At 52.3% G+C, this 27,864-nt stretch overlaps 6 protein-coding genes across 6 annotated transcripts; 3 read left to right on the top strand and 3 right to left on the bottom strand.

The window, feature by feature from the left end:
- Positions 1-677: 677 nt before the first annotated feature.
- Positions 678-12,827, bottom strand: ACET3X_003179 (uncharacterized protein). Its single transcript, XM_069448425.1, has 4 exons — positions 12,464-12,827; positions 12,223-12,380; positions 1,656-12,173; positions 678-1,598 (listed from the first exon to the last, which is right to left on the bottom strand). The coding sequence occupies exons 1-4, from the start codon at positions 12,516-12,518 to the stop codon at positions 909-911; spliced, it is 11,421 nt and encodes a 3,806-aa protein (XP_069309726.1). The 5' UTR covers positions 12,519-12,827; the 3' UTR covers positions 678-908.
- A 728-nt stretch (positions 12,828-13,555) lies between these two features.
- ACET3X_003178 (uncharacterized protein) lies at positions 13,556-14,368 on the bottom strand (the record flags this gene model as incomplete). Its single annotated transcript, XM_069448424.1, has 4 exons — positions 13,556-13,674; positions 13,809-13,926; positions 14,031-14,076; positions 14,205-14,368. 4 exons carry the CDS (start codon positions 14,366-14,368, stop codon positions 13,556-13,558), a joined length of 447 nt encoding a protein of 148 aa, XP_069309725.1.
- A 468-nt stretch (positions 14,369-14,836) lies between these two features.
- On the bottom strand, positions 14,837-16,908 carry ACET3X_003177 (uncharacterized protein; the record flags this gene model as incomplete). The annotated part of the gene is made up of 4 exons (XM_069448423.1): positions 14,837-16,155; positions 16,203-16,280; positions 16,332-16,704; positions 16,759-16,908. The coding sequence occupies 4 exons, from the start codon at positions 16,906-16,908 to the stop codon at positions 14,837-14,839; spliced, it is 1,920 nt and encodes a 639-aa protein (XP_069309724.1).
- An 825-nt stretch (positions 16,909-17,733) lies between these two features.
- ACET3X_003176 (uncharacterized protein) lies at positions 17,734-20,348 on the top strand (the record flags this gene model as incomplete). Its single annotated transcript, XM_069448422.1, has 7 exons — positions 17,734-17,757; positions 17,842-18,222; positions 18,277-18,885; positions 18,933-19,286; positions 19,332-19,630; positions 19,682-20,000; positions 20,166-20,348. The coding sequence occupies 7 exons, from the start codon at positions 17,734-17,736 to the stop codon at positions 20,346-20,348; spliced, it is 2,169 nt and encodes a 722-aa protein (XP_069309723.1).
- A 950-nt stretch (positions 20,349-21,298) lies between these two features.
- ACET3X_003175 (uncharacterized protein) lies at positions 21,299-23,161 on the top strand. Its single transcript, XM_069448421.1, has 4 exons — positions 21,299-21,944; positions 21,994-22,063; positions 22,113-22,325; positions 22,380-23,161. Exons 1-4 carry the CDS (start codon positions 21,534-21,536, stop codon positions 22,733-22,735), a joined length of 1,050 nt encoding a protein of 349 aa, XP_069309722.1. The 5' UTR covers positions 21,299-21,533; the 3' UTR covers positions 22,736-23,161.
- Positions 23,162-23,582: 421 nt separating this feature from the next.
- ACET3X_003174 (uncharacterized protein) lies at positions 23,583-26,069 on the top strand. The gene is made up of 2 exons (XM_069448420.1): positions 23,583-24,401; positions 24,467-26,069. Exons 1-2 carry the CDS (start codon positions 23,981-23,983, stop codon positions 25,732-25,734), a joined length of 1,689 nt encoding a protein of 562 aa, XP_069309721.1. The 5' UTR covers positions 23,583-23,980; the 3' UTR covers positions 25,735-26,069.
- Positions 26,070-27,864: the final 1,795 nt, after the last annotated feature.

The raw sequence follows: 27,864 nt of genomic DNA, 5'->3' as shown, positions 1-27,864 counted from the left end.
GATCCATTTTCCTTATCGTTAGAGATGATCGTCCAGAAATCATATCGCATCAGGGGCCTCGTTGTCTTAAAATTCTTTACTTCCTGATAAACACTTTTGCACTCATTCATCTTTCTCATCCATAGAACGTCACATTTTCGCTAGATTCTCATGAGACTGCTTTAAGTCTCAAGACCTAACTTGCACTGCATCTTAAGAATGCAGAAGTAGTCCAAGGCTGCCATTCAGTACATCTGATGAATAGTCCTGGCAGAATATTACCTAAATAGACTTACTGAAGCATAAGGTTAGCTCCGAGCGCAGCTCACCAGTAGCGGCAACGGACTTCTCCATTCTGCATCGCTTCTTCGCCATCCCCATTCTCGATCCAAACGGGCCATAGAAGATCCAAATGAGCGCATATGGAACTTGGCCGAGCAGCATCCATCCAACGGACATTCACAAGCGTTCAGTCGTGAAGATGGCCCAATTCCCGTCTCCAGCGTTAGGATCGGGATTCAGCCTCGCCCTGCTTCCGGGTACTACGCCGTGCAGTACATGCATACATGGACCTAGACTAGGTGGTAGGAGCGAAACTCTACTGCAGGACCACTCGACAAGCCTACAAACTCACTACCGTGATAAGATTTCAACAGTGTTTAATATAAAATATTCATTAGCGTAACACGACAACCGTTCGGTGACGCACTACGAAACATACATGGAAGAACCAAAAGTCGGTCCTGATATATAACAACTATTCTTCCTTCGTACCAACGCCTTGCCAAAGATACAGATCTGGTAGAGATTTATCAACTCCCCACTGCGCCAATGCCCTTTTTACCACCACGCCTTCCACTAACCAGTAGAGCATATCCTTTTCCCCCCAAACGCCATACACCTATATAAACCCCGTCACCTCAAACACCTTACAAGTATGCCATCCAAAGTGGATCACACTGACTCAACTTAGCCGGATGCACCGCAACAGCCACAAGGTCCACAACAGTCTGGTTAGCCGGCAGGTTAGCACCCGTAGGCAGACTTCCAATTGCACTCGCCCTCTTGACCACAAGATCGCTATTAGTTTGCACGCTCTCCCTGAGCACCTCGGGCGTAAGCTGGCTAGCTTTGTGCTGCGATGTGAACCAGTGATTCATCTCATCGCGCATGAAGATACTGAGTTGCATCTCCAGTTCGCCTTCTGGTTCGATCAAACAGCGTGCCACCGTCATCACGCTGGGCGCGAAGATGCCCTCGAGGTTCAACGGGCCCATGAGAGTTTGTAGATTGGGCGTCAGGCGGAACGGAACGGGCTCAGAGTTGTGTAGTATGGGCTTGCCGACTGCCATGCTAGGGATGAGTTCGGAACCCCAGATGCGGCCGCTGGATCGTGAGACGCTGATCTTCTGTGGGAAGCGTGTATTCATGTGCATAACGTAGGTCATGAATGTCAGTGCAGCGAGTTGGTAGCTGAAGGTACGGCGGAAGAGCCAGAAGTCGTCGAACGCAGGGAAGGTAGCGCGGAAGTAATCTTGGATGACGGTCGGTGGCACGTACTTCTCCTGTACAGCAGCGAAAGTCTCGAGACGAATGCTGTTGGCATGATCCAGGTTCTTCTGTTGAGTTCGAGTTAGAGACGGGAGGTCGATCGGTGTATATAGAGAACAACTTACTGGCTGAAGTGCTCTCAGCTTCTCAATGCTGAAGAGCACTGGCTCATCCTTGTTGATACCGTTCTTGCGGCAATAGTCCTCGTAGATACCTTGCATGTTGATGTAAGACGCATCATCTTGTACCATGCGCACGCTGGGCGTGATCGGCACCATGAGCGGGAGATGGAACTGGAGGTTTCTCCTCCGACTCTCCTTGCGCTTGGCCAAAATGCCATTGAGGATGCGGAACAACTGTAAGATACGCTCTTCCCGCCTCGAACTCCTCGCAGCGGGGAACTGAATGGCAAACGGATGAACGCTTCCATCGTGGCCACGAATCCGAAGGCGGCGATGGCAAATGCCAACACCGCGAACCAACTCCACATCGGGGAGAAAGCGCTCAATGCGCACAAAGTCGGAGTTCTTGTCGCGATGTTGCAGGTACTGTCCAGGCACTTCCACATCGTCAAATTTGAGGAAACGGAACTCGCTAAGTTGATGCGTGTACTGTTCGAGCGGGACGGTGAGCTTCCTTCGATCAAGCCTCTCCTCGAAGCGATTTCGCCAAGTGCGTAGCTTCTGAATATACTCGTACATTGTCGGCTTGTTGGTGACAAAGTCTTTCTCGAATGCCTTGCGGATGTGAGGTGGGAGAACCGACTCGGCAAAACGTGTTATGTTGGCCTCAGTTGACGCTGGCAGCTTGATTTCTCTAGCGTAAAGGTTGGGTTGGCGGCCGACGTAAGACAGGCCATCATTGAGCAGAGCAACGATGAGTCGATAGGCATCCTCATCTGGAGGGCACTTGAAGTTCTTCTGAATCTGGTCCAGCATCGTCTCCATACTAAGGGCGAGGAGAGGGAACGCTGTCTTGAGGATAGCACTAATCTCTTCGACGTGATCCCAGGGCTTCTTTGGTGCTGGCGGAGGCTCACTAGGGGCGGGTGCACCATCTTGCGTGGCAGTTTCTGTCTTCACTGCACCGTTCGTTGTACCGTTGGCAGCAGGTTTGACGTCAGCACCTGCGGTTGTTGGCCGGCTGCCGGTGCTGGAACCGGGCCTGGCATCTGGTGAAGCCTGCTTCGGTGCTGGCGATGCTTGGCCCTGTTGTTTGGCTTTCGCCGCCTTCTCTTTCGCCTCCTTTTGCTCGTGCGTCTTCTTGAGGACAGCCATGTCCTCCCGCGTTGTCCGGAGATGACAGTAAAGCGCCTGTGGATAAGTCTTCGCCAGTTTGCCGAGAATCGATCTAGCGATGGGGGCTTCTTGTCGTGAGAGACTGTTCAATAACTGCGGAATGTAAGTTATCCAATACCACGCCGGCGTGTCGCCCTTGAACTCTTCAAACTTCTCCGCCAACCTCCTCTCCGGGTTGTCTAAGCTGAGTAACCACAACACACGCCCCAGCAGTTTTCTTGACTTTGCGTTCTTGAATTGGCTCGCTGCCTCGAGGTAGCAGCTGAGTGCCGCCTCAGCCTTCTCCAGGTTCTGTGGCTCTTCCTTGAATAACATGTCGTTGTACCTGCCCCATTCCGCCCAAGCCTTGGGCAACTTGATGTCGAAGAACAAAGCAGTGCCAAATGCTTCACCAGCTTCGTTCTTCTGACCCAACTTGGCCAAGAACATACCTTTGAGCGTGTAAAACTCGGCCTTTTGGTTGGGTCCGAAGTAGTTCAGATTGGTGTTGTTGATCACGTCCAGCCCGCTGTTGAGATCGGCTTTGATCTGGTAGTGACACTTGGCCTGTTCGCGCAACTTCAAGAACGCTTCCTGAATTTCTATGTTAGGAAGAGTGTAGATGCGTCCAAGCTGATTGATGCAAACTTCTGGCAAATTGTGCTTGCGAGCCACATGCGCGAACCGGTTGATGATCCATGCCGTCTCGTGGTAACCTCGGTAAGCATAGGAATTGCCGCTGGCATTGTTCGAGTTTGGCGGAAGAAGGTTGAGGTAGACACCGTTGATTAGCTGGAAAATGTGCTGTCGCCAGGTGACCAGGTCTTGCCAGGCATTGATGTCGTCCCAGAAATTTGGCAGGCGATCGCGCCATGTGCTAAGGAGCAACTTAAGCTCTTGAGACTTGACGTCGAGGTTGGTTGCGGTAGTTTGTGCAAGACTCTGGCAGATGACGCTCGCATCGTGCAGCTCGACCAGCTGCTGGAAGTGTTGCAGTAGCGGGATGTGAGCCTGGGTGATGCGCCTGGGCAGCTGGTGCCATTTCCTAATTGAAAGCTGAATTGACTCATCGCACAATCGATGGAACTCTGGTTGTGACTCCTGCTTGTTGTGAAGCTTGAGAAGAGACATGAAGGTCTGGAAGAAGACTCTTCGTGGTGTTGGCGCGTCACTGACAGCCTTGATGGTTGCATCGAGCTGCTCGCGTGTCTCATTGTTTTGCCAAGCATCGAATACCCGCCAGGTTGACTCCAGATAGAGGTCGTTGAAGTTCTCATGCTTAGCGAAATCACTCAAGATCTCCCATTGCTGCAGCTTCTGTGCACAAATCACCCAGTGATCCTCCCAAAGCATGTACTCTCCAGTGCTAAAGGGCAGGACGGAGGTGCGCGCCTTGATTTGTGCAGCCTCGTACATTTGCTGTGCTTTATCCCAGATACCACATTGCTCGTAAGAGAGAGCAGCGTTGGACTCTATGAACTGGCAACGTCGCCGCCATGTTCCATAGAATAAGTCATCTTCTTGTAGCCCGCTGTAGATTTCCAGTAAAGCGTCCAGGTTGCTCTCGCGTAGTTTCTCGACATCGACGACAGGCGAGATGGCAGAGTCCTCCATATACACAGCAGCAGTGTACCAAGCGTTGTATGTTTGAGCGAGGTACTTCATGATGTGGGGCGGAAACTTCACTCGCGGCCGAGCGTGAACGATACCATCAAGCATGGTGGCAACACAATTGGGTCGTTTATCAAGCTGACGAGAGTGGTAGTCCTTGGTAAGCAGTGCAGCCATACCTTTCTCAAGATCGCTCTGGTCGTCCTTCGTAAGCGCTGTCCAGGCAAGCGGAAAGAAGGCAACCCAGATGTCGTGTGCAAGGTTGCTATCAGTGTGTTGCAGATGCCCTAGTGGTTCGAAGATGTCCTTGGTCTTGACGTCGGCCAATTGATTGCAGAAACGGCGATGACCATTAACAAGGTTCTCCAGTTCGTCGTCAACAATGACGTCTGCAATTCTAGGATCCTTACTGTATGATCCGAATAGTGCCGTGGGTTGCATAAGACGGAAATCTTCGGAATGAAGCTGTGCCGGCGTGTTCATCTCAACGGAACCAAACATCAAGTGAATGACTTGGCTGAGCCAGTAGCTGTCAGAAAGTGTGTCCCAGTTTTGGGACGCGAGCACGTAGCTTAGGCGACTAGCTGCTGTGCGACTGAGGCTCTTGTCGAAGATGGTCATGTATCGGTTGCGCATCTCAACATCCTGCGCTCGGGTACCGATCAAAAAAGCATGCTCCATACGTACTGTAAGTTCACTCCTAGTAATCTTGGGATCCTCGTAGATGCGGATCACGAGGTCCAAGAAGCGAGTCAGCAGCGACGTATCCGCCCGGTGTTCGAAGAGCAACATCTTGCTTAGGACTGCCGTCTTCTCCTTGAGTGTCGGCACAGGCTCGGTGGAGTGGAAGATCCATTCTTCGACAAGGTCCAGGACTTTCATACAGACAGAGTTGGTCTGGGATCGCTCTACGAGTGAAGCAAGTACACTGAGGTACGGTCTTCGGTTTTCGCCAAGCTCGTTCATGCGCGCAGCAAGAATGTCAACCGTCTTGAGGACGAGATCGGTCTGAATCTCCACCTCACGTGGGTCAGTTGGCGGGTTGGCTCCTTCCGGGCGCATAGCGGGTGGTACTGGCTGTCCTGGAATGCCGCTGCTGCCGGCAAGGTGATCCTTAGCCATCTTGCCTTGGAAAGCTTTCATAACCGATGGAATATGTTGATCGATTTCCTCTGGTCGCTTCTGGCATAGAGTCCATAGGATGTTGATGGCACTAACATAGGAGCTGTTGGAGAGAGCCTCTGTAGCAATGGTGCCGAGGAAGCTGACGAATTCAGTCGACGGCGACTCTTCGGTGTTGCCTTCGTCGTCGGTCACAGGTTCGGGCATGACCTCTAGAAGCCGCTTGAGGATAGGCTTCAGCTTCATCGTGCCGTCATCCGACTCATCAGTCGCGTGCAGACTGGCCTGTACGTCTGGATTCTCGGAACGGATTGGCTTCTCCAAGATCTTTTGGAATTGCGGGATACGTTGCAGTACCCAGTCATCCGGCTTGACGTTGACAATAACCTTGACTATCTGGAGTGTGTTGATCATGCGGGTGCTAAAGACCTCGGGCTTATCCTCCTGTTTCATTTCAGTAAGAAGAATCTCCTCAATCTTCTTGCTGAGCATAAGGTCCAGATCCAGGTCGTTCCATAGTCGTGGCGAAAGCAAGTCATGCAACAATTGCACAGCCTTCTTGCAGATCTCTGCCGACTGAGGTGATGTGGTAACCATCGCGGTGGTATCCTTGGGCTTCGGTGAAGCGACCGGGAAGCGTTCTGGCAAGTATGCGATGAACTGGATCAGGTATTTGATGAGCATCATCCGGATGCCAGACCCAGCAACAAAGCCTCTCTGCGATGAGTTGGCAATGACAGCAGATCCATCCGCTCGCCTCTTCAATGCTTGTGGCGACTGAGATAGCCGATCAACTGTACCTGCACTCTCGTTTGCAGTACGTTCCTCCCACGTCCTGATCAAGCTGATCAAGTTCAATGCAAGCTTCTTGGCATCGGCTGAGGGGTTAGGAGGCTGCGCAATCTTCGACAGTGCTGTGATGATGATTGGAGACAGGTGTTCACGGCCCTCGTAGAACAAATCGGGATGACGGACCACGAAGTTGAAAATGCTCATCAGCTGCTGCAAGTTGGAGCTCTCCTCGGATAGAATTTTGCGTGGGTACTGGATCCAGCGAGGCATCTTAGAGTCACCACCGGGCACTGACGGCATGCGCTTCTTCAGGACGGGTGCCATAAGTTCAAGCGCTTGCATCACCAACGATCGACCTTCGTTCTGGTGGGCCTTTAGAAGGGCTTGATAGACTTGCACGGCAATCTTGACAGGTGTGTCAAACGCAGCGATGAAGAAGGCAATAAGTACGTAAGCCGCATACTTGTTGATGATGTCTTCAAGCTTGATGTAATTCCAGGCGAACTTGATGACGTCCTTACGAGCATCTTGTATCATACCGGGATAGTGCTTGAGAAGAAGCGTGGTGAGCTGGAGGAGTTCCATTCGCGAGTGGTCGACACCGAGCTGCGCCGTATCCTCGGAAAGCTCCAATGTTGACTGTGGTTTCCAGAGTCGGCTGTGAATAGCTTCCGTCATGGCCTTGTCCATGAATTTTGTACCCTTGGCCTTCGGACCGAACAGGCTGTCCCAGTTGCGTTTCACATCCATGGCAAAGATGGGATTGACGATGTAACGAAAGATGAAGGTTTTCGTCTTCTGTGAGGAATTGCGAGAGGTGTACAGGTCGATACACTTGTTCACGATAGTTTTCCAGTAATCCACAGACTCGCTCGAGATGATCTGCTCATAGATGAAGTCAAACAACCGTGGCGAAGCTTTCAACTCCTCCGATGTGACAGCATCGACAAGCTCGAAGAAGAAGTCCAGGTTGTTCGGCTCTTGCTTCAGGTATGTCGTGAAGATGATCATGATTTGATCGCCAGCCTGCTCCGTTGCCAGACGCAGCTCCGAGTCAAGGGTGTTCACCCTGAGCTTCTTCTCCAAGCCCCGGCCTGCCTCAAAGAGACCTTTTCGCAAGTCCTCGTTCGAAACAAGCCATTTGCTCGTCTCTTCAGATTGGCTGAGCGCATATGCGATGTGGATGCCGTTGAGTTGCGCTTGACACTTCTCCTTTTCGGTACCTTCGGGGTTCATGGCACTCAAGAAGCCCGAGACATCTTCCATGACTTGCTTCCGAAGTACTTCGCTTGCTGGATTCTCGAGCAATTGAGCAAAAAAGCGCCCCTGCGTCTGATCTTTCAAATTCGGTGCGAAGTAGTCCCAGGCTTCTTTGGGGTACATGCAGAGATACTTGATCAGTGGCTCTCTGAATGGGCTGTAGTGCGTCCTACGAAGTGCAGCTTCCAACTCGATGACCTTCTCAATAATCTGCTTGAGGAATGTGGAAGCGGCCGATGGAAGCAAGTGGAAGATGTTAAAGATACCCGTTACGATCTTCATCTTAGGATTCTGCTCGATCATCGTGAACGAGATCTTCTGTAGACTGTTCTGGTCTGCGATACTCTTCAGGTGATCAAGCAATCGAGTTCCGATTTCCACCTTGAAGTAATTGGTGAGAAGCTTCAGCAATCGTGCTAAACCGTCGAGATTTTCGACCGAAAGCTTCCTTGGATCTTGTAGGTTGACAAGGATAGGGCGGAGACCACTCTGGAGAACGTCTTTGGGCAGCTTGTTAGTCGCTGAGATCACTCCCGAAAGACCAATGTTGGCTGCCTCGATAACCTCTGGCGACTTGGAGTAGAGACATTTGAAGAAGACAGCGATGATGCGGAGGAATGTCTGGTTCGGCGGAGTAGTGCTGAATTCGGGGAAGGTTTGAGCAGTCGAGAGGAGGCGGATACACGCGACTCGCAGGTTGACAATATGGTCGGCGTTCCGCTGCTCGAAAGGTTTACTAGCCAGGTGCTCGTCTTCTGCGTCAGCTAGTGCCAGGGACTCCATCAACAACCTCGTAAGTTGTTCGTTGAACTCAAGAATGTTGTTCTTGAGTTTCAAGCAGAAGGTGATCGCGTCAATGTAAGCGATTTGTATGCTGAAGGGCAGTGCGCGCAGCGGTTTCGTCCAGATCGGAAGGATGAGTCTATCCTTTACCGGTGTGATTAGATCGCTAACACTCAACTCTGTCACGTCCGCCAACACCTGGAATGCCTTCTGTGTCGCATCTCGGACACTCTTGTTCATGTGCGAAAGGTCGCCTACAAGCTGTTGGCAGAGCTTCAGAGTGATGTTGTTACCCTTGTCGAATTCTTCCTTGGTCGTCTTCTTATGACAGCGCCTGATGAGGTCTTGGATGAGTCCTTCTGCTTGTATGCGCGTCTTTGAGTCAAGGTCGATGGGCATATCCTTCATGACAAAATTAAGAGCCCGGACGAGTTCGAAATGGCGGGGCACAAGCCAAGATTGAGGAAGACCCAACTGCTTGATCATGATTTCGATACCCCGGGTGCCGCCAGACTTCATGAACCAATCATCGGCATGACAGTTGTGACAAAAGGTACTGGAGAGCTCATTGAAGAACACAAACTTGTCGAGCGAGCTATCGTTTCCAAAGATTGCTTTCGTAGCGTCGCGCATTGTTAGGATAGCCTGTTCGGCAGCGTCGCGTACGGCGCCATGTTCCGAAGCCAGAGATTCGCCGATGGCTTCAGACACAACATCGCTCTCGATGACGACGGGCCCTTCTCCAGAATGCACATCGAACGGCTTGTTCTTGTGTTTGAGTGTAGCGAACTGCGTCCCAAGCTCAAGAAGCGTGAAATGTTTTGCCAAGTTACTTACCAAAGCCTCAGCTTCCGACTTCAGCTCAGGTATAGAAACGGCAAAGATGCTTGCTTTCAGCAGCTTCTTGAGTGTTTCCTGCTCTACGCTCTTCTTCGTGATGGACTTCTCACGCTCAGAAGCAGTGAGGATGTCGTAGCCAACATCGAACTTCTTCGCGCATAAGTCGTTCGCTTGCAGGCGTACTAGCTGAGCAAAGTCTTCTGGCAAGCTGTCGAAGCCGACCAGCAGCTTCGTATGCGCGGTGATGAGACGAAGAGCTTGTTGCTTGTGGAAGGTGTCCGACTTCTTTGCTGCGGGAGTCTTTGGGATCTCGTGGAGCTTCGCGATAGCAGTATCGATACCTACAGCGGCAGGAAAAGCGCGATCCTTGGTAGAGCCAATGAGCCGGATATCAATAGACGATTGGTCATCAGAGTACGGTTTGAAATTCAACTCTGGTGGGCCAGTAATGAACTTGCGGTTGCGACCTCCTAACTTTCCGAGAATGCGCATCGTGGTATGAGCATGGAAGTGGCTGTATGGGTTCGGTTTCAGATGCTCCCATAATGCAGCCATAAGCTCGTCAATGACTGGTGCCATGATTGGATCCAGATAGTCTGCGGTGAGGTTGTCCACACAGAGCTCCAGAGTACGCAGTCCTTGACCAACAAGATCTGACCCAGCACGCAAGGCTACGACTAGCGGTCTCATCAAGTAGCTGAGATGAGGCAAAAGATTACTTAGCCTTGCAGGTACTGTAAGAGATAGCTCGACAAACAGGTCTCTTTCAGCAGGCTTGCGCGCCGTCAAGAGAAGGTTGTTGAGCACATCGAGTAGCATTTCCAGCAGAGGAAGGATTTCCTTGTATAGATGCTCAAATCTGCCACCACCGATACTCCTGAAGAGTGATCTTAGCAGCAGGAAGTAGTTCATGGGCTCTTCAGCTGTGGTTGACAACTGAATCGACTTTGTTATGATCTTGCTGACATGTGGCAGAAGCACTTGTTCGTTCTGGGCAGAGAAGAGCGTGACGGCCATAAAGGAAAGTTTGAAGAGCCGAAGTAGGATGGAGGACTTCTTGACGTCGGCAGTACCAACTTCTTCGATTCGGTCCATGAGGAACTGTAACAACATACCCGAGAAGCTGGGTGACGTAGCCTCGGAGGCGAGAAGAAACTGTGGAACGTGGAGCAACGCCGGGTGATCGAACATCATATCATACAAATGGGGTATCTCGGATGAAAACACTTCGTGGAACGTAGCCGGATCAATATGGTGAAAAACAGTCGCGAACGTCTCCAAGAGGTCCTTCTCTTCCTTGCCACTCGACATCATGTGCTGGTTGCCCATGAAATCTCCTGGTGACAAGCCTTGGGCTTCAGGAGCTTTGTCAGTGCTATAGTAACGGAACACTTTGGCTCCTTCACGGAACAGCTTGATGAGGACTTCCACCTCTTCTGCGTTGTATCCAAACGATACTTCATGCCAGTTCGCGGATGCGTTTGTCGGGTCAATCTCCTCCTTGATCTTGGCTGGATTGCAGGCTCGCAACTGGTAAAAGAGATTCTTGAGCCCATGGAGCAGGTTCTTGAACAAGAACTTGTTGTCAGCAATTGGATCAGAGCTCCTGTCTCGGGGGTTTGATGTCTTGATGGGTGTCGCGTTGGAGATGTCAATCTCATCCCAATCCGGAGGATTTTCCTGTACAGCCATGTGGTTCTCGTCTACGGCGTCAATAGACGGTTGGCTGTACTGCGCGGAGAGCTTGACCGCATTGTGATATTGACGGTTCATCGCTGCAAACTTATCGCCGATGGCGTTCAGTATCATGATCAAGAAGTACCGAGCATCCTCCTTGGGTTCCAGTTTTGCAATGCACTCTGCCATGTTGAGAAGAAGCTTTGCGCTCATAGTCTGGAAGCTGGTTCCAGGGAATGTGTCGTGTAGATTCTTCGTGTACACCTCCACTGTGCGTCGAATCTGCTCCTTCGACAGGGATTCTCGAAGATGGTGTATCAGATCGGCCAGCATGCTGTAGGCGAGCGGTCGCATCGTCTCGTACACTGTGAGACCGTCGCCAATCAGCGTCCTCTCGTCCAGGAGCTCATCGATCTTCTTCAGAAATATCTTGCGGAAGTTGAAGTTGATGATGTGTCTGATAGCGACTAAGAGCTCTTTCCGTGCACCAGATTTCTCCCGTGGACAGTCCTTGAGCAACCGAACAACAATTTCCGGAAGTGTCGGAAGGAAGTCATTTAGCTGGTTTGCATAAACTCTGAGTAAGTAAGCCAGGAAGCTCATGGTCTTGACTTGGGCGGTAATGAAGTCGCCAAAGGCTGCACGGTTACGGATCTCTTTGCTGACACCAGTGAAGATCTTGCCCTGAGCCTTGGCCTCTTCATGCGCCTTCTCTTGCGGTTTTGCCTGGAGCAAAAGTACATTCTTGATGAGTGGTACAAAAAGTTTCACATTCTTGTTCACACAATTCCTGTATGCCTGAAATAGAGATACGACTATTATCGGACATTCGGCGAGGACTTTGAACGACTGCATTCCCTTGAGCAGCATGCGCGTCTGCTGGTGTTCCGACCCGATATCGCCTGCGGAGGATGTAAGAGCGGTCGCTGGTGAACTCGGGCGTGGAGACTGAGAGAACTGGTGGTTATTGGGTGTGGAAGGGACGCCCTGCGAGGCTGAGGCTGTTGTGTTGGTGTCGAACGTGTCGTGTACCGCCTGCTCCATTGTCTCGAACATTTCCTGGATGAGATCCAAGAAAGGCTGGACCCGATCCGCGAGCGCCTTGGTCTGGTGGCGCTGGAAGTCCATGATGGTCTTCATGCATAGCACCGCATTGTCCTCGTTTTCCAGCTTCACAAGACTCATGAGCTTGTCCACAATCTTAGCCGCATGCGGTTCGATCGCTTCCGTCGGGTTCATCGGCAGTCGGTGCAAAATCTCGAGGACGCAGTTGCGTATGCGCTATTTCAGAGTCAGAAGGCTGTAGAGTTGTCGCGACCTGTGCACTCACCTGCTCGGGCGATGTGGAGATGAAGACTGGGTTCCCATCTAGTATCTTAAGGAATACAGGGACCAGATGGTTCAAGAATGCGCTGTACTGCTGCCCTTGACAGTAGTTCTCAATGTTGTCCCGTATCTCAATCGCCTGGGTGCCTTTTGCTCTGAGATCTGCGCCGGTCAGCCTCTGTCCTCTGTTGTTGATATGCGCGCCTGTCTGCATTCGTTCAGCGCAGGCACAACGTGTTTCGTACCAGAGTTTGGATCATCCAACTTGGAGGCCATAGCCTCAAAGTTGTGAGTCGCCATGGCGATGTTGTATGCAGCCTACAGCCGCTCCTCCACCTCTGCAAGTCCCGCGTGGGGTGCGCCGAATAGAGTTGTGGCTATCCAGTGTATCGCGCGGTCGCTGTTGCAGAAGGCAGGCGCATTGGTTTCGGCGATGGCGCAGTGCTGTCTTCGGTCGTGCAGGTCACTGCAGTGTCAAATATTAAATTTGGAAAAGGAAAGTGGAGGCGTGATGGCCTATATGGTCATTACAATCGTTATTGTGAAAATGAGGCCTGGTGGTGGGGCAAGGGCGCGTCCCTTGTGCGGGTTTGGAGTCGCGACTTAGAGGATGGATGAGCTTCTGCAAGCACTGAGCTGACGAGCGAGGAAGGCACGCAGACCCCCAAAACTTAGTGCGTTCCCTCATTGGCCAGCGCGACCCCTGCGCGGACGGCTATCCCTCATGCAGGTTAGCGACATCGGCGTCCAAAGAACCATGTCCGGTACCTGTCGAACCACAACCATCCACGCCAGATTCCATCTATTTTCCTGAAATACTGCAGCGGACATGGCTCCTCCAAATCGTACCAGGAACAGAGTCTGTTGTTAGGTGTAGAGCTTCTGCATTCTTGTCCTTTACTCGTATTGTGACAACGTTGTCAGGGTTGACACGGTGTCACAGTGACACAAACATCGTCTAGCACGCTCATCCAGGTCGCACGACAGAGCGGCGATAAAGGGATGTTTGTCAGTTCACTGCACCCGAGACGACACATCACATCACATTCGACTTGGGCTTCAAAACAATAGGTATACTCTTATCCATCTACTTGCCATCGCCTCGCTTACCACCAAAGCCTCCCAGTCATACGCGGTTTGACGTAATCATGTATGCAAAGGAGAAACATCACATATGTGTACAAGACCGCAACGTCCGCATCCGGCCTTTCCGTCTAAGATAAGAAAATTCAAGTGTTGACATTTACATTGTTGGAGAGCCGCACCATGGTATTCGATGTCAAGATGTGGAGTAGGAACATGGGGAAAGCGGATATGCGCAGCCTCAACCTGTTTCTCTACTTCTCATCGGGGTACAGGGCCTCCTTGAGAGGAATGCCGAGCTCCTCACGTATGGGCTCGAGCTCCTGGAGGTACTCTGCATATTGACCCTTGTTCTCGACCTTGAACTTGATACCTGTGACGTATGTTAGTAATCAACATCTCGGGGTTGGTCCAATGCCAAAATAGCGTCATATTCTGAATCTGCTTGGCGCGCTTTCGCAGTGGAAATTCCAGGGCTGAATTTATGGGGTATGGCATGTAACGTACCCTCGAAAACACGGACAGCGGAGGGGAAGTCGTTGACACGCCTGGCAGCGCGAAGAGCGGCGGTGATGACGGTGGTTGAGGGGACGAGATCGTAGGCGAAGCAGTTGTTCAGGTTTCGCTAGCGATTGTCAGCTCGCTGGTCTTCTTTGTGCCAGTCTACAACTGCCCAAAGCACATCGGGTGATGCCGGTGCGGGACACATCGTGGAGACAACAAACATACCTGGAGCTCGAAAACATCATTCACCTTCTCGAATTCCTTCTCGTACCTGTAGTGAAGAACAACAAGTCAGCACTGCAGCTTCGGGCAACACCAATGGCGCTCAATGGCTCTCCACTATTCCTGCATGACTCCATGTCCGTCCTAGTCTATAGCCCCTCCTTGGATGTGTCGTACCTGGCCGTGAATTCTTCAAACGTCTCCTCGGCATGCGCATCGCTCTTGCGGACAGCCGACTGCGAGAAAGCACGCTGGGTGTTGAGTGCAACGGGGGTCGCTCGGTAGGCCGGGACTCGCACGCCCACTCGGCTGACCTTCGACGCGGCGCGGGCGAAGGACATGTTGTGATGTAAAGAGCTGATGGTAAGCTACGAGGTGTGATTTCGGAGCTACTGGGCGTGCGTAGCCGGTAATGTGTCGATGGGTGGTGGTGTCAGTGGTGCGATTTCGCGTGAGGTTATGGAAAACGAAAGCTCAGGCGATCCGAGTTGCGCCAAAGCCAAGCATATTAGTGGGTCCCAGAGACCGACGGCATAGTTGGGCTTGATCTCACCGTCTACACCAGCAATATTTGACTTGCTCATGGACAAGATTGATTTACGGGTTTTTGCATGGTCCAACATGGAGGTGTGCTGGTTTCCTTGTGACGCGCAATGTTTCCAACGTTGTTTAGTGGTTTCGACAGTAAGTCTTCACCTCGGGCTATGGGTTTGAAGCACGATTGTAGCTAGATAAGAGCACTGTCATGAACGCGAAAGTTGCGACTGTTGAACACCACCCTCTTCAGTACCATAGGATCTCTGATCGCTTTATACCTTGTAATAGCCACCAAATGGAACTGGTCCTTCTGATGTCGCTCGAACAGACGTTACTGCGCCATCGCTGTCTTCCTCCTCATCCTCATCCTCCTCCTCCGAACTACCATATAGATTCTCTTCCCTGTTATCGACCTGCATATCATCATCTTCGTCTGCGTCGCCATCTTGGTCTTCGTCTTCTTCATCTTCTGCCTCTCCGATATCTGCGTTCAGAATGGTATCAGGCTGGACAGGATCTTCTGTCATGTCTTCAGGAACATCGACGTTCTCTGGCTCTTGCTCTTCCCCGGTCTCTTTTTCCTGCTCGTCACGCGCTTCCATCTTTTCGAAAGCGTAACGAGGGTTTCTTGCAGCCCAGCGCACGTTGTGCATTACCTGGTGCTCCCTCCTTTTCTCGTGGTGCATTTGACGGTCGTCAATCTCACTCTTGTATTGGGCAGCCATGTCCCTGTCATCCCACAACTCAGGCCAGGTGAGGATGCGCTGGTAGATGCTGTCGTCAGGCTTGTCACCGCCGATGATGGTGTTCATCTTGTCCTTCAAAATTACGGTGGCTTTGGCCCATGTCCCCACGTGGTACCATCCTTGGAATGTCGGTGCACAGGTCGTTCGAATATCCTTTGTAGCTAGTATCTTGGCGATGAGGGGATCGGTAATGTCACAGAACTGGAAGAGATTGCCGGTCTGGGAGACATTGAAGCCGTCAAAAGTGTGCTCAGACTCTAGCTCCTCCGGGGCCATCTTTGCCAGCTTCATGACATGCTGGTCGAAGACAGCGCGGTGCTTGGACGTGCCTGACTTGATGTAAGACAGGAACGATACAGTCTGGTATTTGCGACATTCCGGATCTTTGCGAGGGTCAACGCCCCATCGTATTAGAGCCTCTCGCCAGGGCCCGCTCTCGAAGAAGTATCCGCAATATATGGCTGCTTGCCGAAGCTTTGTTCGCTTGTCCCAACCAAGCCTGTTGTATAGCAATTGGCGGGTAACGATGGGTCTTTGCAGAAGTAAGGCTCGAATGTTAGCGATCAGCGACTGCATGTAAGGCGTAAGATCTCTCTCGGCTGGAAGACCTGGTCGTGGTCCTGTCGGTACGTGTTCGTCGGTGGGCTTGACGATCGTGTATGCGTTGTAGGCCAGGCTTCTCTGTATATTGACCACACCTTGATCCGTATACTTGACATTGGAGTTTTGCTGGAACCGATAGTTGAAAGCGATGGGCATCTGTATGAATTCTGGAGACGGCCCAACGCTCTGCGTAACGTCTGCACCGGCCGCCGTGTTGATATTGTACTTTTTCAGCTGTTCGTCTAGGATAACGTTAATAGTATTTGGAGAACAGCTGGGTTGTACTTGCATCGTTTTGGCAGGACATGGTCCCGGAGGCCAACCATGATCTTGTTATGAGAAGCAGCACATTGCAAGTCTGGCATATCTGAAGATCAGTCAGTCGTTGTCGTGTCTGCGGTGAACGGTGTTGACACACTTCGAAACCGATGGGTCTCATCCACGACGCCTGCCAGAGCGACCTTGTATGATAAGGCATTGTCTTGCAAACTCCTGTAGATGGTTGATGCATCCACGTACGTCCTGTTGGTTGTTGCACTGCCATTTGAGCCTCCATTGCCATGGCTGCCTATCTCGTCTTCAGTAAGAAAAGGGCCCGAGGTTCCGCGCTTTCGTTTGCGCCCCGTTCGCTTTGGCACAGTGACTTTGAGCAGGAGGTTATTCGTCCTCACAGGGGTGGACAGCAAACGCTTGGCGAAGGGATCGTCCGGGCGCAACGAGACGGATATGAGTTTTTTGAGCTCATCGTCACCCTCGGCGTTGGTCGTGGTTTCCAGTCGAGATCGCAAGCCCTGCGGCGATTGTTAGTCTCTCCCAAAGCGGTAGGTACTGTTCCCGCCGCTGACCTTGCTCAGTTTCACGGGCCCGCCTAATGAGGTAATGCCTTTGTCAACGTTTTTGACAATGGCCGGGTGTTCGACGACTGAGACGGCACGTGATGGGATCGGTAGCCATGGCGCATGCTGGCTTTCGGTGGTTGACGCAGTATCGTCCATTTTGTTCTACACAGCGCAGAGTCTGAAGCTCGAGATTCTCTGGTGGTGATGATCACGGGGCTTTCAGTATCTTGCTCGTTCAATGGTGTATGTGCGAGTGAGGAAGTGTTTATATGTCTGTGGCGTATTCAATACGGTTCTTGAAGACCCTGACGCAGTGAAAGGCCCGTCGTAGCTTCCCCAGGCCTAAATCGAGACAGGTACCGATCTGGTGATGCTGGAGTAGCAGATCAGATGATACGCCTCCTGCTTGCACACTCAATGCTTCACACTCAGCATCTGTCACTCCACAATCGCAGGCGTCATGTCGTGACGGCTGCGGAGGGGCTTTTGGCCGCCAGAACGCACGGCCTCGCTAGCTACAAGACGGCTAAGTTAGCGCGAATCACCCGATGCTGTGTGTCTGGCAGCAGCACTGAGTTGTCGGTCGACGACCTGCTCCAACTTGTCCCTCCAGCTCTAGAAGAAACGCCTTTCCCTCCGACAAAGCGCCCACACGTCACCCGCACGTTGCTAGGGCCCCAGCTGCCATCTGACGCCCCCTCTCGCAAAGCTCCTCCCTCCACCGACTCCCCGTGCACCATCCTAGACGGCTACACTAGCCACCATCTATTACCTCACGCGTCTCTCCTCCATGTCGGCCTGAGCCCTACGTTCTCCTGTGTCCGATTCCCCGTGCGTGCGCCAGCAATCTCGTCCCTCCATTGGCGCTCTTGAATTGCGACCTGTCCCCCCAGACGCCCCAAGGCCAGCCTCCATCTCGGACGCCCGTCTCTGCAAGACCGCCGCCGCGCTTAACCTGGCCGTGGGCGCATTTCACCAGCCATGAAGGGCTTCAGGCAAAGGGTCGTAAGTTGCCCGTCCTCGCCGTGGACCCTGGCAGCACACCGCACCGCCTTACCCCTCTCTATGCGCGGAGGCTAACATGTCTAGTCCGAACAGCTCTCTCGAAGCAAGGATAGCAAGTCATCTAAGAAGAAGGACTCGTCCTCTGGAACTGCATCGCCGTCGCTGGCTGCCTCCAACTCGCCCTCGGGCTCTGCCCAGGCTACGCCTTCCTCGTCGCAGACACAGCTCACGGATGCGCGCAGCAAGAGCCAGCCCGCCGCCGACGGTGCCTCCTCCAACATTGCGTCGCTACAACAGAACCCCCAGCCTGCTTCCGGTTCGCTTGCCGGCGGGCCTCAATCTTTTGGCGGACAGGGCATGATGAATCCCGGTGCTGCTGGTAATGCCAGCGCTGCTGGTCCAGGCACGCCCTCCAGGCTGGGGCAGCCCCTTGCACCCAGCGTCGTCATCAGCCCAAGCGCGCCTGTGAGTACTTGCGCATCAGTAGACACATATTCGGTGGGCTAATCATCACTGCAGCATCCACCCCCTCCTGGCGCGGCCGAGACGATGCCCGGCGATCTTGCGCCTCCCAAGGCGGGCCAAAAGTCGGGAATATTCGACCGTCTTCAAGCGACGCCCAAGGACAACATCGAGGGCATGAGGACCCCGAAGAGGCAACACTCATCGCGCTTCGACATCTCGGACCAGCGCCAGCGTGAGCTGGAAAAGCTTCCTGGCTTCCACGAGGTGCCTCCAAACAAGAGGGAGGAACTCTTCATGCAAAAGATCGACCAATGCAACATCATCTTCGACTTCAACGATGCTAGTGGCGATATGAAGTCAAAGGAGATCAAGCGTCTGGCCCTGCATGAGCTGCTCGACTATGTTGCCAACAATCGCCAGGTCATCACCGAGAAGATGTACCCTCGCGTCGTCGAGATGTTTGCCAAGAACCTGTTCCGACCTATTCCACCCCCTATGAACCCTCAAGGCGAGGCGTTTGACCCAGAAGAAGACGAGCCGGTGTTGGAAGTGGCATGGCCGCACATCCAGGTCGTTTACGAGTTCTTCCTTCGATTCATTGAAAGTCAGGATTTCAACACAAATATTGCCAAGGCGTACATGGACCACAGTTTCGTGCTCAACGTACGTATGTTGTCGTCTTCTTGACATCACCAGGCTAACGTGAGCAGCTGCTGGAGCTTTTCGATTCCGAAGACCCCCGAGAACGCGACTTCTTGAAGACCACACTTCATCGCATTTACGGCAAATTTCTCAACCTCCGGTCCTACATCCGCCGTTCCATCAACAATGTCTTCTTCCAATTTATTTACGAGACGGAACGCTTCAACGGTATCGCCGAGCTTCTCGAGATTCTCGGATCCATAATCAACGGTTTTGCTCTACCACTGAAGGAGGAGCACAAGCTGTTTCTCACCAGGGTGCTCATCCCACTTCACAAAGTCAAGAGTCTGAGCATGTACCATCCACAATTGGCGTATTGCATTGTCCAGTTCTTGGAAAAGGACGCGGCATTGACAGAAGAGGTAGGGACTTACGCCAGATCCAATAGGCTAGGCTTACATGTTCAGGTTGTTTTGGGTCTTCTCCGATATTGGCCAAAGGTGAACAGTACCAAAGAGGTCATGTTTCTGAACGAGGTCGAGGACATCTTCGAGGTTATGGACCCCGCCGAGTTCGCAAAGGTACAAGAGCCGCTGTTCAACCAATTAGCCAAATCTGTCGCCAGCCCCCACTTCCAGGTCGCCGAGAGAGCATTGTACTTCTGGAACAACGAGTACTTCTGCAACCTTGTTAGTGACAACGTCGAAGTCATCCTTCCCATCATGTTCGCGCCACTATATGAAAACTCAAAGGGTCACTGGAACCGGTACGTGTATGCACTCGGGTGAGGCTGCTTGCTTGCTGACTATGCATTCAGAACAATCCATGGTATGGTATACAATGCCATGAAGCTATTCATGGAGGTAAACCCGCAACTCTTCGATGACTGCTCACATGATTACGCCGAGTCACAAACCAACGCCACTCAAAGACAGCAAAGTCGACAAGACCGCTGGGACAAGCTTGCCAAACTCGCCGAATCACGTTCAAACGGCACGGCAGAGAAATCAGCCGTCGACCCGATGCGCATGGACGACTCGGAGTCACGATTGGAGAACCTCCGCCTACAGGACGACGGAACAGCATCGAGAGAGAGGCGGCCGAAGGAGTATGAGCGTCAAGGCAGCCAAACCTCGGTACGTTGATTCTTAAGTCCCTAGAACTCTGGATGAGCATTCTCTGCGGCCGAATCGATGTACTCTTAATTCTATTCCTAGACTCCTAGGTTTTCTTCCTTGTTGTCCAAGACTTGCATTCCGGTTCAGGTGGATCTGACGTGTTTGTGCTTTGCGCCTTTGTAGCGACGGCATCATACTTCGCAAGGGGAGCACCACGTTTCGTCAAGTGCTCGCCGCTCGGCTGGTCGACCGCGTAGCAACAGTCGCCCCAACTCTTCTTCTGGCCACGCTGTCTCGTCACGCGCACCCAGTGGGCGTGCAAGGTCGAATTCTGGAGGCACAATCACTCGGGTCATTAGCTCTTGATTCTGGGGAGCATATCTTCTCTTCTCCTTTTGTCGTCTTGATTCATTGCTAGCCTGTTGCAGGCTGGGCTGTAGTTGCGATATCAATGTGGTTTTATCTGGCATCAAAGCGTCGCGGTTTCTTTGGTTCTTCCCAAAACAACATGGACGTTTCACGTGGGTGTTCCGGATGACGTTTCCTGTGGAAGACGGCTGAATAGGGATTTCTTCATAGTGATAGACGCGGAATACAAAGATTTCTTCGAAGATGCCCATTTTGTGCATGTGAAGTCAGATTGGCGAAGGAGGACAAAAGGCAGGAGACATGGCGGATTCTAAGATCATGAGTAATTGTGAGTCTGTTGTTGTAGGCTTATATCCACTGACAGCATCGGCGATCATTCTGCTCGCCTCGATCCATGCGCAATGGAAAGTTTGCAAGGGGCCTTGATATCCCCAAGCCATACTATCTTCATACAAGGAGCCGCATGGGTTCCCATACGAGTCGCTTTGGAAGATCAGGCTAACTTCGAAAGGGGTGCTCGGCTTTCGGAACGCCAAGTCTTCCGTCAGACAGGCGCTGACTTTTGACGAAGCATTCTGCACTGCATCGTAGCAACGGCTAGTGAGGTCGAATTCGATCAAATCACATGCCGGACGTCTTTGAAGCAGGCAGAAGTGAATATCTGTAGGTTAGCTGTGCGTGAATACCCACTCTCTGAATCCAGCGCGGTGGTTGCAAAATCTGGCCAAGGTAATACAGCGTCTGCCAGCAGCGAACAGCAATGTAAAAGGAGAGCAATACAGTAGCGTAGCCAATAGCAAACAAGTGAATCGCCTCGGTCTGCAATGTGTGGTAATCTGGACGTGCAACGGCGCGTTGGGCCCATCTGCGGGAGACGCGGAAACCCCAGCAGTCATTTCCGACCTCCTTTCCGGCGCAGCCAGAAAACTAGTCGCTGGCCCTTCATAACCTTTTGCGCATCACCTCCATTCAGCTCAGTGTGAGATTTACTTCTTCACATTTTTCTCGTCGTTCCTTTGTGCTTCGCCCTTGCTTGGTCGCCGTTGCCTGCCTTTCGTCCTCCGCGTTTCCCTTGTTTACCTAGTCCCTCGACTAGGCCCAACCCTTTAAATTCCACGCAGCGAGGGCTTCTGAACACCACAACACCGACCTCATCGCGCCCCATAATCGTATACGCACACAATGGGTAACCCGGACTGGCTTGAATTCGGCGCGCCGACGCTCGACCGCCCCTTTGGCCTGGCATTATGGCCCATCTTCGAGAAATGCTTCGAGCCCATCGTGGGCTACAAGCCCCAGGACTTTCGATTCGTACAAGGAGAGACGCCGCTTTCGACATTCAAAGTCTGCGTCGTGACGCTCATCACATACTACATTATAATCTTTGGTGGACGGGAGCTTATGCGCAACCGTGAGCCCTTCAAGCTTAACTTCCTCTTCAAGGTGCACAACTTTTACCTCACGGCAATCAGCGGCACTCTACTGCTCCTTTTCGCCGAGCAACTGATCCCCACGGTTGCCAGGAAAGGTCTCTTCTTCGCCATCTGTGACCACGAGGGCGGATGGACTGACAAGCTGGTCATTCTCTACTACGTAAGTGCTTACGTTGCATGTTGGCTGAGAATTGGACTGACAACCACAGCTCAACTACCTCACCAAGTTTCTGGAGCTGATCGACACTTGCTTTCTGTTCTTGAAGAAGAAGCCATTGAGTATGTACACACGAATTGGGCTTTGATGTTGCATTGCTAACAAGCCCAGCCTTCCTCCACACCTACCACCACGGCGCGACCGCTCTCCTCTGCTACACCCAGCTTATTGGTCACACTCCTGTCTCATGGCCTGTCATTACGCTCAACCTGGCTGTCCACGTTGTCATGTACTGGTACTACTTCCAGAGCGCGCGAGGCATCCGCATCTGGTGGAAGAAGTACATTACCATTGGCCAGATTACCCAATTCGTTCTCGATATCGGTAAGTTTCCCATTTGCTCACACAGGTCATAAGACAGCAACTAACAACCTCCAGGCTTCATCTACTTCGCCTCGTGGACCTACTTCACAAGCACCTATTGGCCGCACCTGCCCAACATGGGCAAGTGTGCTGGTGAGGAGTTCGCTGCCATTTCGGGCATTTGCATCATCACGTCGTACCTGTTCCTCTTCCTCGCCTTCTACTTCGCCACGTACAAGAAGCCGGTGCCCAAGGGCCGCCGCAGGGCTACAAGCGCATTGATTGAGATGAAGGATGAGAAGTTGCCGACTGTTGGTGAAGCGCGCAGGCGTCTCTCAATCACGCGTGCTGGCGCCACTAACGGTGTCGCTACAGGAGCTTCTCCCAGCGGCACCCCCAACGGACGTGCGACGCGTAGCCGCAAGGCGTAGGCTCGACAGCACAGAGGATATGCGGAGCGCCGTGCGGCAGATGGAGCTTTTTGAAGCATTGGACGATGCCCAACGGCCCCTAGCTGTCGAAGCAGTCAAACTGCTCTGCAGTCACACTTGATGCAGCGCGGTGTGCCCTTCAGGCCTGGCATAATTCGTCAACAGGAGCCACCTTTTTGGCCAGGCTTCTTAGCAATTTCCTTCTTGGCACGACATCACCCTGGAGGGTTACAATTTTCTATCTTCTTGTAATTGCTATGTGTGGGGACGGGCACTTTGGTGTCGCCCCGTGTTACGATAAAAGCATGGAAGAGCATGGTTGGTCGGTTCGCGTTACGACAACTCCGGTGTTGGTCTTTGGCTTTGGTATGGGCGGTATAGCACGTTGTAGCAACTACTCGAACGAAAGATGATGCATAATAACCAATGATTTGGTCTCGTGTCATGTGCTGTAAATGTGTCGTCGTGCGGGCATCGGAAGCAGACAGGGCTGATGTGGGGAAGCTTGGGCAGTTTACACGTGCAATAGGGAGAGGAGAGGAGAGGGTGCCGGAAGCTCAGTGATTGGCTGCAGCCCCATGAACCGAGTTCTGTCGTTAGCCTTGACTTGGTATCGTCGTGCTGGCCCCAAATCGTCGCAATGCGTCGGCGTCTTTTGTGAGAAAGTTCAATTTGTGTCAATCCATCTCGTGCTCGCTGTAACGGCAGCTTCAGCTGCCCAGACGGTGGGTGGTGTTGCTCGAAATTGAGTGCCAAGAAGCATGTGTGGCGTGGACGGGAGTGGATCATTGGTAACATGTGATAGGATTGACATGTGAGAATCACGGCTTTGTGGTGATCCCCAATTTGCTGCCGGGCGTCTCGCGCTGTCATCCCTCAAACCTTGCCTCTGGATCAGCCATGCGATAAGCGACCGTTTCCCTTCTTTGCGACTGTCACCCAGAGCTGCTCCGCCGTGTAGCGTGTCCTTGTCAACTCGCATCCCCTTGCACGACATCATCGCGCCCTCGAGTCGGCACTTGGGCGTCGGATTACGCTTCCGCGGAGGATAAATACCCTTTCGAGACGCTCCCTCCGCACCCTCATTGGGCATTGCGACGGCTCTCACGGACATAGCGTAACTCGAAATATCTGCTACGACGAGTCGCAGCGACACAGCTGCGTGTATCGTTTGCGCCCAGATAGATAGACGAGGGGTAGGGTTGGTCGGATTATAAACGTCACGGTCCTGCGAGCCTCCCTACAATGGAGCAGGAACGGCCACTCCAACGTGCCCCGCCGCCTGCATACACACAACACGAGCCCGAAACGCTGCATCTCCCCTCGGTACCGACGCATATTCCAACCCATGTCTCTGACCATGCCAGGCTGCCGGGCATCAGGTCGCTGGACCTGCCCGACACCAAGGCGCGTCATACTCCACACAACTCGATAGAATTCAGCCCGCGATCGCAATACGATGCGTCGCAATGGGGCAGGCTGCCAATGCCAAACAATGCCGCTTTCCCACGAGCGCCAGAGAGCCTGCCGCGCGAGGACGTGGGAAGTCCCATGGATACAGCGAGTGTGCGCAGCGAGAACACGAGCAGACGAGAGACGAGTGTCAGTATGGACGATCCCGATGTAAGGCTGGCTGCCGAGGCGCTGAGTGGACTGGGGAATCCAGGTACGTCGTCATGGCGTTGCGGTTGCTGTCTACAATACTAGATACATACTAACCGACCGTCGCAGACTTTGTTCGCTCGCCAACAGCACGATCCCATACGCTTTCTGCTCGCGAATCTACAGCTGAACCCCCAGAGCCGCTCCTCTCCCTCATCACGTCGAATCACCCATGGCTTGGGAGCGGTATCAACGGCTCCATCTCAGCATACAACACGACCAAAGGATACACTCCGCGACTAGTTCAATACGGCGCTGAGCTCATTGAGCGCAACATTGGATCGCCAATGGTCAATACAGTGTCGTCTGTGGGTAGAAGGACAGGCATGGAGAAGAGTCTGCGACGATACCTAGGAGACAGACGGCCCAGCGACCTCGAGCAAGGAGATGGCGAGAGTTCCAGAAGCAAGAGGCAAAGGATTGCTAGTCCGGCAGACGATGCCATGGACGTCGACGATGCGCTTGCCGCAGCCTCACGAACTAGAGGCGGCTCGCAATCATCATGCACCGAGTCGCTTCCTGCGTACGATGACCAGCGCTCTCCAAACTATGAAGAGGCCGTCTTTTCTGGACAGAACACGTCGCAAAAATCGCCAGAACAACGCTCAAACACGCCACAAGACCGGCGCGTGAACTGGTCCACGCAGCTTATCATGACCACATCCGGCCTCGGTGTGGCGCTATCGGAGACATCTCTTCGCTCCTTGAAACTTTGCCTTGGCCTCCTTCGCGGTGCGACGACCCACATTGACTCCGTCATGCGCGCGCTCAAGCTGGTCCTCGAAGAATACGAAACCGCCCTTGACAACCAAAGGCAGTCGGGCAGCCAGGATGAGAAGACGCAACTCAATGGCAACATGGCCCAAATGGGTCTCGCCGACACCGCGGACAAGGACGACCAAGTCCGCAAAATTGCCGACCGCATCAAGGCTCTCTCGTCGGATATCTGGCAAACGCTGCAATCCGTCGTTCAATCGGTTTCGCGCTATACGGGCGGTGCTCTTCCGCAAAACGCACAAACCGTGGTTCGCACACAATTGCTTTCTGTACCTCAGAGATGGCAGCTCGCGGGTCGCAATGCGAACAATGAGCACGCCGGGGGTGATGAAGTTAGAGGCGCGAACCGCATGCTGGCATTTGCTAAAGAGGGACTGGATATGATGGGTCAGATTACTACGGTTGTTGATGGTACGGTACAGAGTGCAGAGAGCTGGCTTGCGCGTATTGGACGGAGGCCGCAGGGTGTGTCGAGCGGTGTTGGTGGTCAGGGTCAAGAGCCGAGGGAGAAGACACCAGCTGCACTTGAAGCGGGTATGCAGGTGGATGAGAAGAGGTAGGTGTGTTGTTGTTGTTTTTTTTATTTATTTTGGGAGATTTTTTGGGGTGGGTGTCTGGTATTGAGGATTGAGATGTAGCTGGCGTATACGATGACGAGGATAAGAAAGGAAAGATGAAGATGTATGACTTGGCGAAGACGTGTGGGTTGAAGCAAGGATGTACTTTTGGAACCTGGACTATAACATACCCAAACAATAATTTCCTAGTGTTGCTTTCGATATTGGTTTGTATGGCATGGCGTCGCAACGAGAGAATGCGTTGTCTTGGGGTGGAGATTATCGTTTTTGTCGTTCGTTTTTGCGATGGTCATGGTATTTGGCAGAAAACAAAAAGCTGCAAGTTTAGTTTACTTTGTTACTCTTCAATATTACATTTCAGGCTAATTGTCTGATTGTCGAACTCCGTAATCTAGATGTTGTTGTTGTTGTTGTTGTCCCCGTTTATGCTGACGCCTGTGAACAAGTTGAACAAGGACGAAAACATGGAGATCTCAAGGCTACCATCCCCACCTCCACGAGCATATGTATGCCATCCTGCAGCGCAGATCCTTACATGGAATATAGTCATTTCTTTCTTACATCCGATCACCCAGGTTGATTGCGGGCTGCAATTCATGTCCCCCCCCCGAACCAACTGGGAACCCCGAGCTCCGTACGTATTTTATACTCGAGAGCTAAGCCATGTAGATACGTAATAACCATGCGAGTCGGTCGTAATATTACTCGCCGTTTTCAGTGTGGCTGGGCTAGTAGGCATCTCGTATTTGTAATCGCGAAGTCCGCCCGCTCGGGAAGACATGACATGGGTCCATGGATGCTCGTGCGTTGTAATGAGGGGAGGGGCAGTAGGGTGCTGAGGGCCTTGACGATGTACATTGTTCAGGGGTGGGACATTTGAAGTTGTGCGGTGTTTTTTAAGTTGAGATGTGCGGATGCGAGTCGCGGTGCAGAAGGAATAGGCTTCGTGATGCGGCATGATTAGAAGAGTTCAAGAGGGGAACGGCAGATGCATGGGCAATACTGGAGATGATACTGGATGGTTGTGTAGTTGTATTGAAGCCATAATCTTGAATACCAAGAAAAGCAATCTGGTCCCAACCGCTGCTAACCACAAGTGCTGGTTGCGTTACTCGGGTGCTGTACTGCTTTGGTACTTCCTGAGCGAGTGAAGAAATGTGATATGTGAAGCGGAATAATAGACCCTTAGTGCCTTCGCAATAAGCTTGGTAGGTCACTTGGTATCTTGCGAGCATGTCGTATTTGAATTGGCTGTATTTGACGTAGAGCTTCCTGACGTGTTGGAATTCGCACATGTAGTGGAACACATTGCTGACGCGTGTGGTTGCTGGGAAGGTTGCTGTGTGGTTGCTCGAGTGGACGACGGTGCGCTCGAGATCTGGAAAGGAGCGAATCGAATGGGTGGAAAAGGCATGTTGAAGGGAGATTCACAAGGGTTTACAAGTTCGTTGATGATGCGCGATATGGCCTGGATAATAGCTGGGTAAACAATGAGTAAGTGGATAGTCTCTGGTAGAATCATACACAGCCGCCACACATTCTGGCTTATATGTAGAGTCATGCATCCTTACCTATCGTACCTCAACACAGCCCATGGTCGCGAGGAAGACGAATAAAGACAAAGGCACACGAGAGACGTGTGAGGTTGATCTACGATGGCTTTGATGATGCTTCATCGGTGAGCTATTAGAGTGCACTCCTAATGTGTCTGCCTTGTCTGTGGCTGAACCTCGTCGACAGCACAGCCAATGACAGCGAAATTGTCTGAATACAGGAGGCGCTTTCACATGACTTCCCGTTGCGTGGGTGGTGGTTGTCGTCCGTGACATACCGCAGCTTGGCTTCTCGTGTTGATTACTCCAGCCACATGCTACTGGCTGGAAGCAGCCTAGTAGACATGAAGCTGAGGTCCGCAGATATGAAATGGGTGTCTGCTCGTGTCTGCTCGTGTCGGACGCCGATATCAAGGGTTGCCATACTCGGAGACAATTATAGTCCCTAATGTGCCTGTGTTGGTGCAGTTCTAGTAGTGTAAGCTACACTTGTTTGCAAAGGCGTAGTTTTGGAGATGCAAGTAGGACCCGTATACGGTTGATGGCGGGAAAACTGTTT

Source organism: Alternaria dauci, chromosome 2 (genome assembly GCF_042100115.1).
Source record: "Alternaria dauci strain A2016 chromosome 2, whole genome shotgun sequence".
Taxonomy (NCBI): Eukaryota; Fungi; Ascomycota; class Dothideomycetes; order Pleosporales; family Pleosporaceae; genus Alternaria; species Alternaria dauci.
Note: the sequence above shows the minus strand (reverse complement) of the source record. Positions and strands in the feature narration are given on the sequence as shown.

Excerpts from the sequence above, each read along its gene's own strand:
- ACET3X_003179 (XM_069448425.1), bottom strand. The coding sequence starts at position 12,518 with ATGGCGACTCACAACTTTGAGGCTATGGCCTCCAAGTTGGATGATCCA. Across the intron at positions 12,174-12,222 it reads TCTCCACATCGCCCGAGCAG|CGCATACGCAACTGCGTCCT; the intron begins GTGAGTGCACAG and ends ACTCTGAAATAG. Across the intron at positions 1,599-1,655 it reads AGCTGAGAGCACTTCAGCCA|AAGAACCTGGATCATGCCAA; the intron begins GTAAGTTGTTCT and ends CGAACTCAACAG.
- ACET3X_003175 (XM_069448421.1), top strand. The coding sequence starts at position 21,534 with ATGGGTAACCCGGACTGGCTTGAATTCGGCGCGCCGACGCTCGACCGC. Across the intron at positions 21,945-21,993 it reads AGCTGGTCATTCTCTACTAC|CTCAACTACCTCACCAAGTT; the intron begins GTAAGTGCTTAC and ends TGACAACCACAG. Across the intron at positions 22,064-22,112 it reads CTTGAAGAAGAAGCCATTGA|CCTTCCTCCACACCTACCAC; the intron begins GTATGTACACAC and ends TAACAAGCCCAG.
- ACET3X_003174 (XM_069448420.1), top strand. The coding sequence starts at position 23,981 with ATGGAGCAGGAACGGCCACTCCAACGTGCCCCGCCGCCTGCATACACA. Across the intron at positions 24,402-24,466 it reads GAGTGGACTGGGGAATCCAG|ACTTTGTTCGCTCGCCAACA; the intron begins GTACGTCGTCAT and ends CGACCGTCGCAG.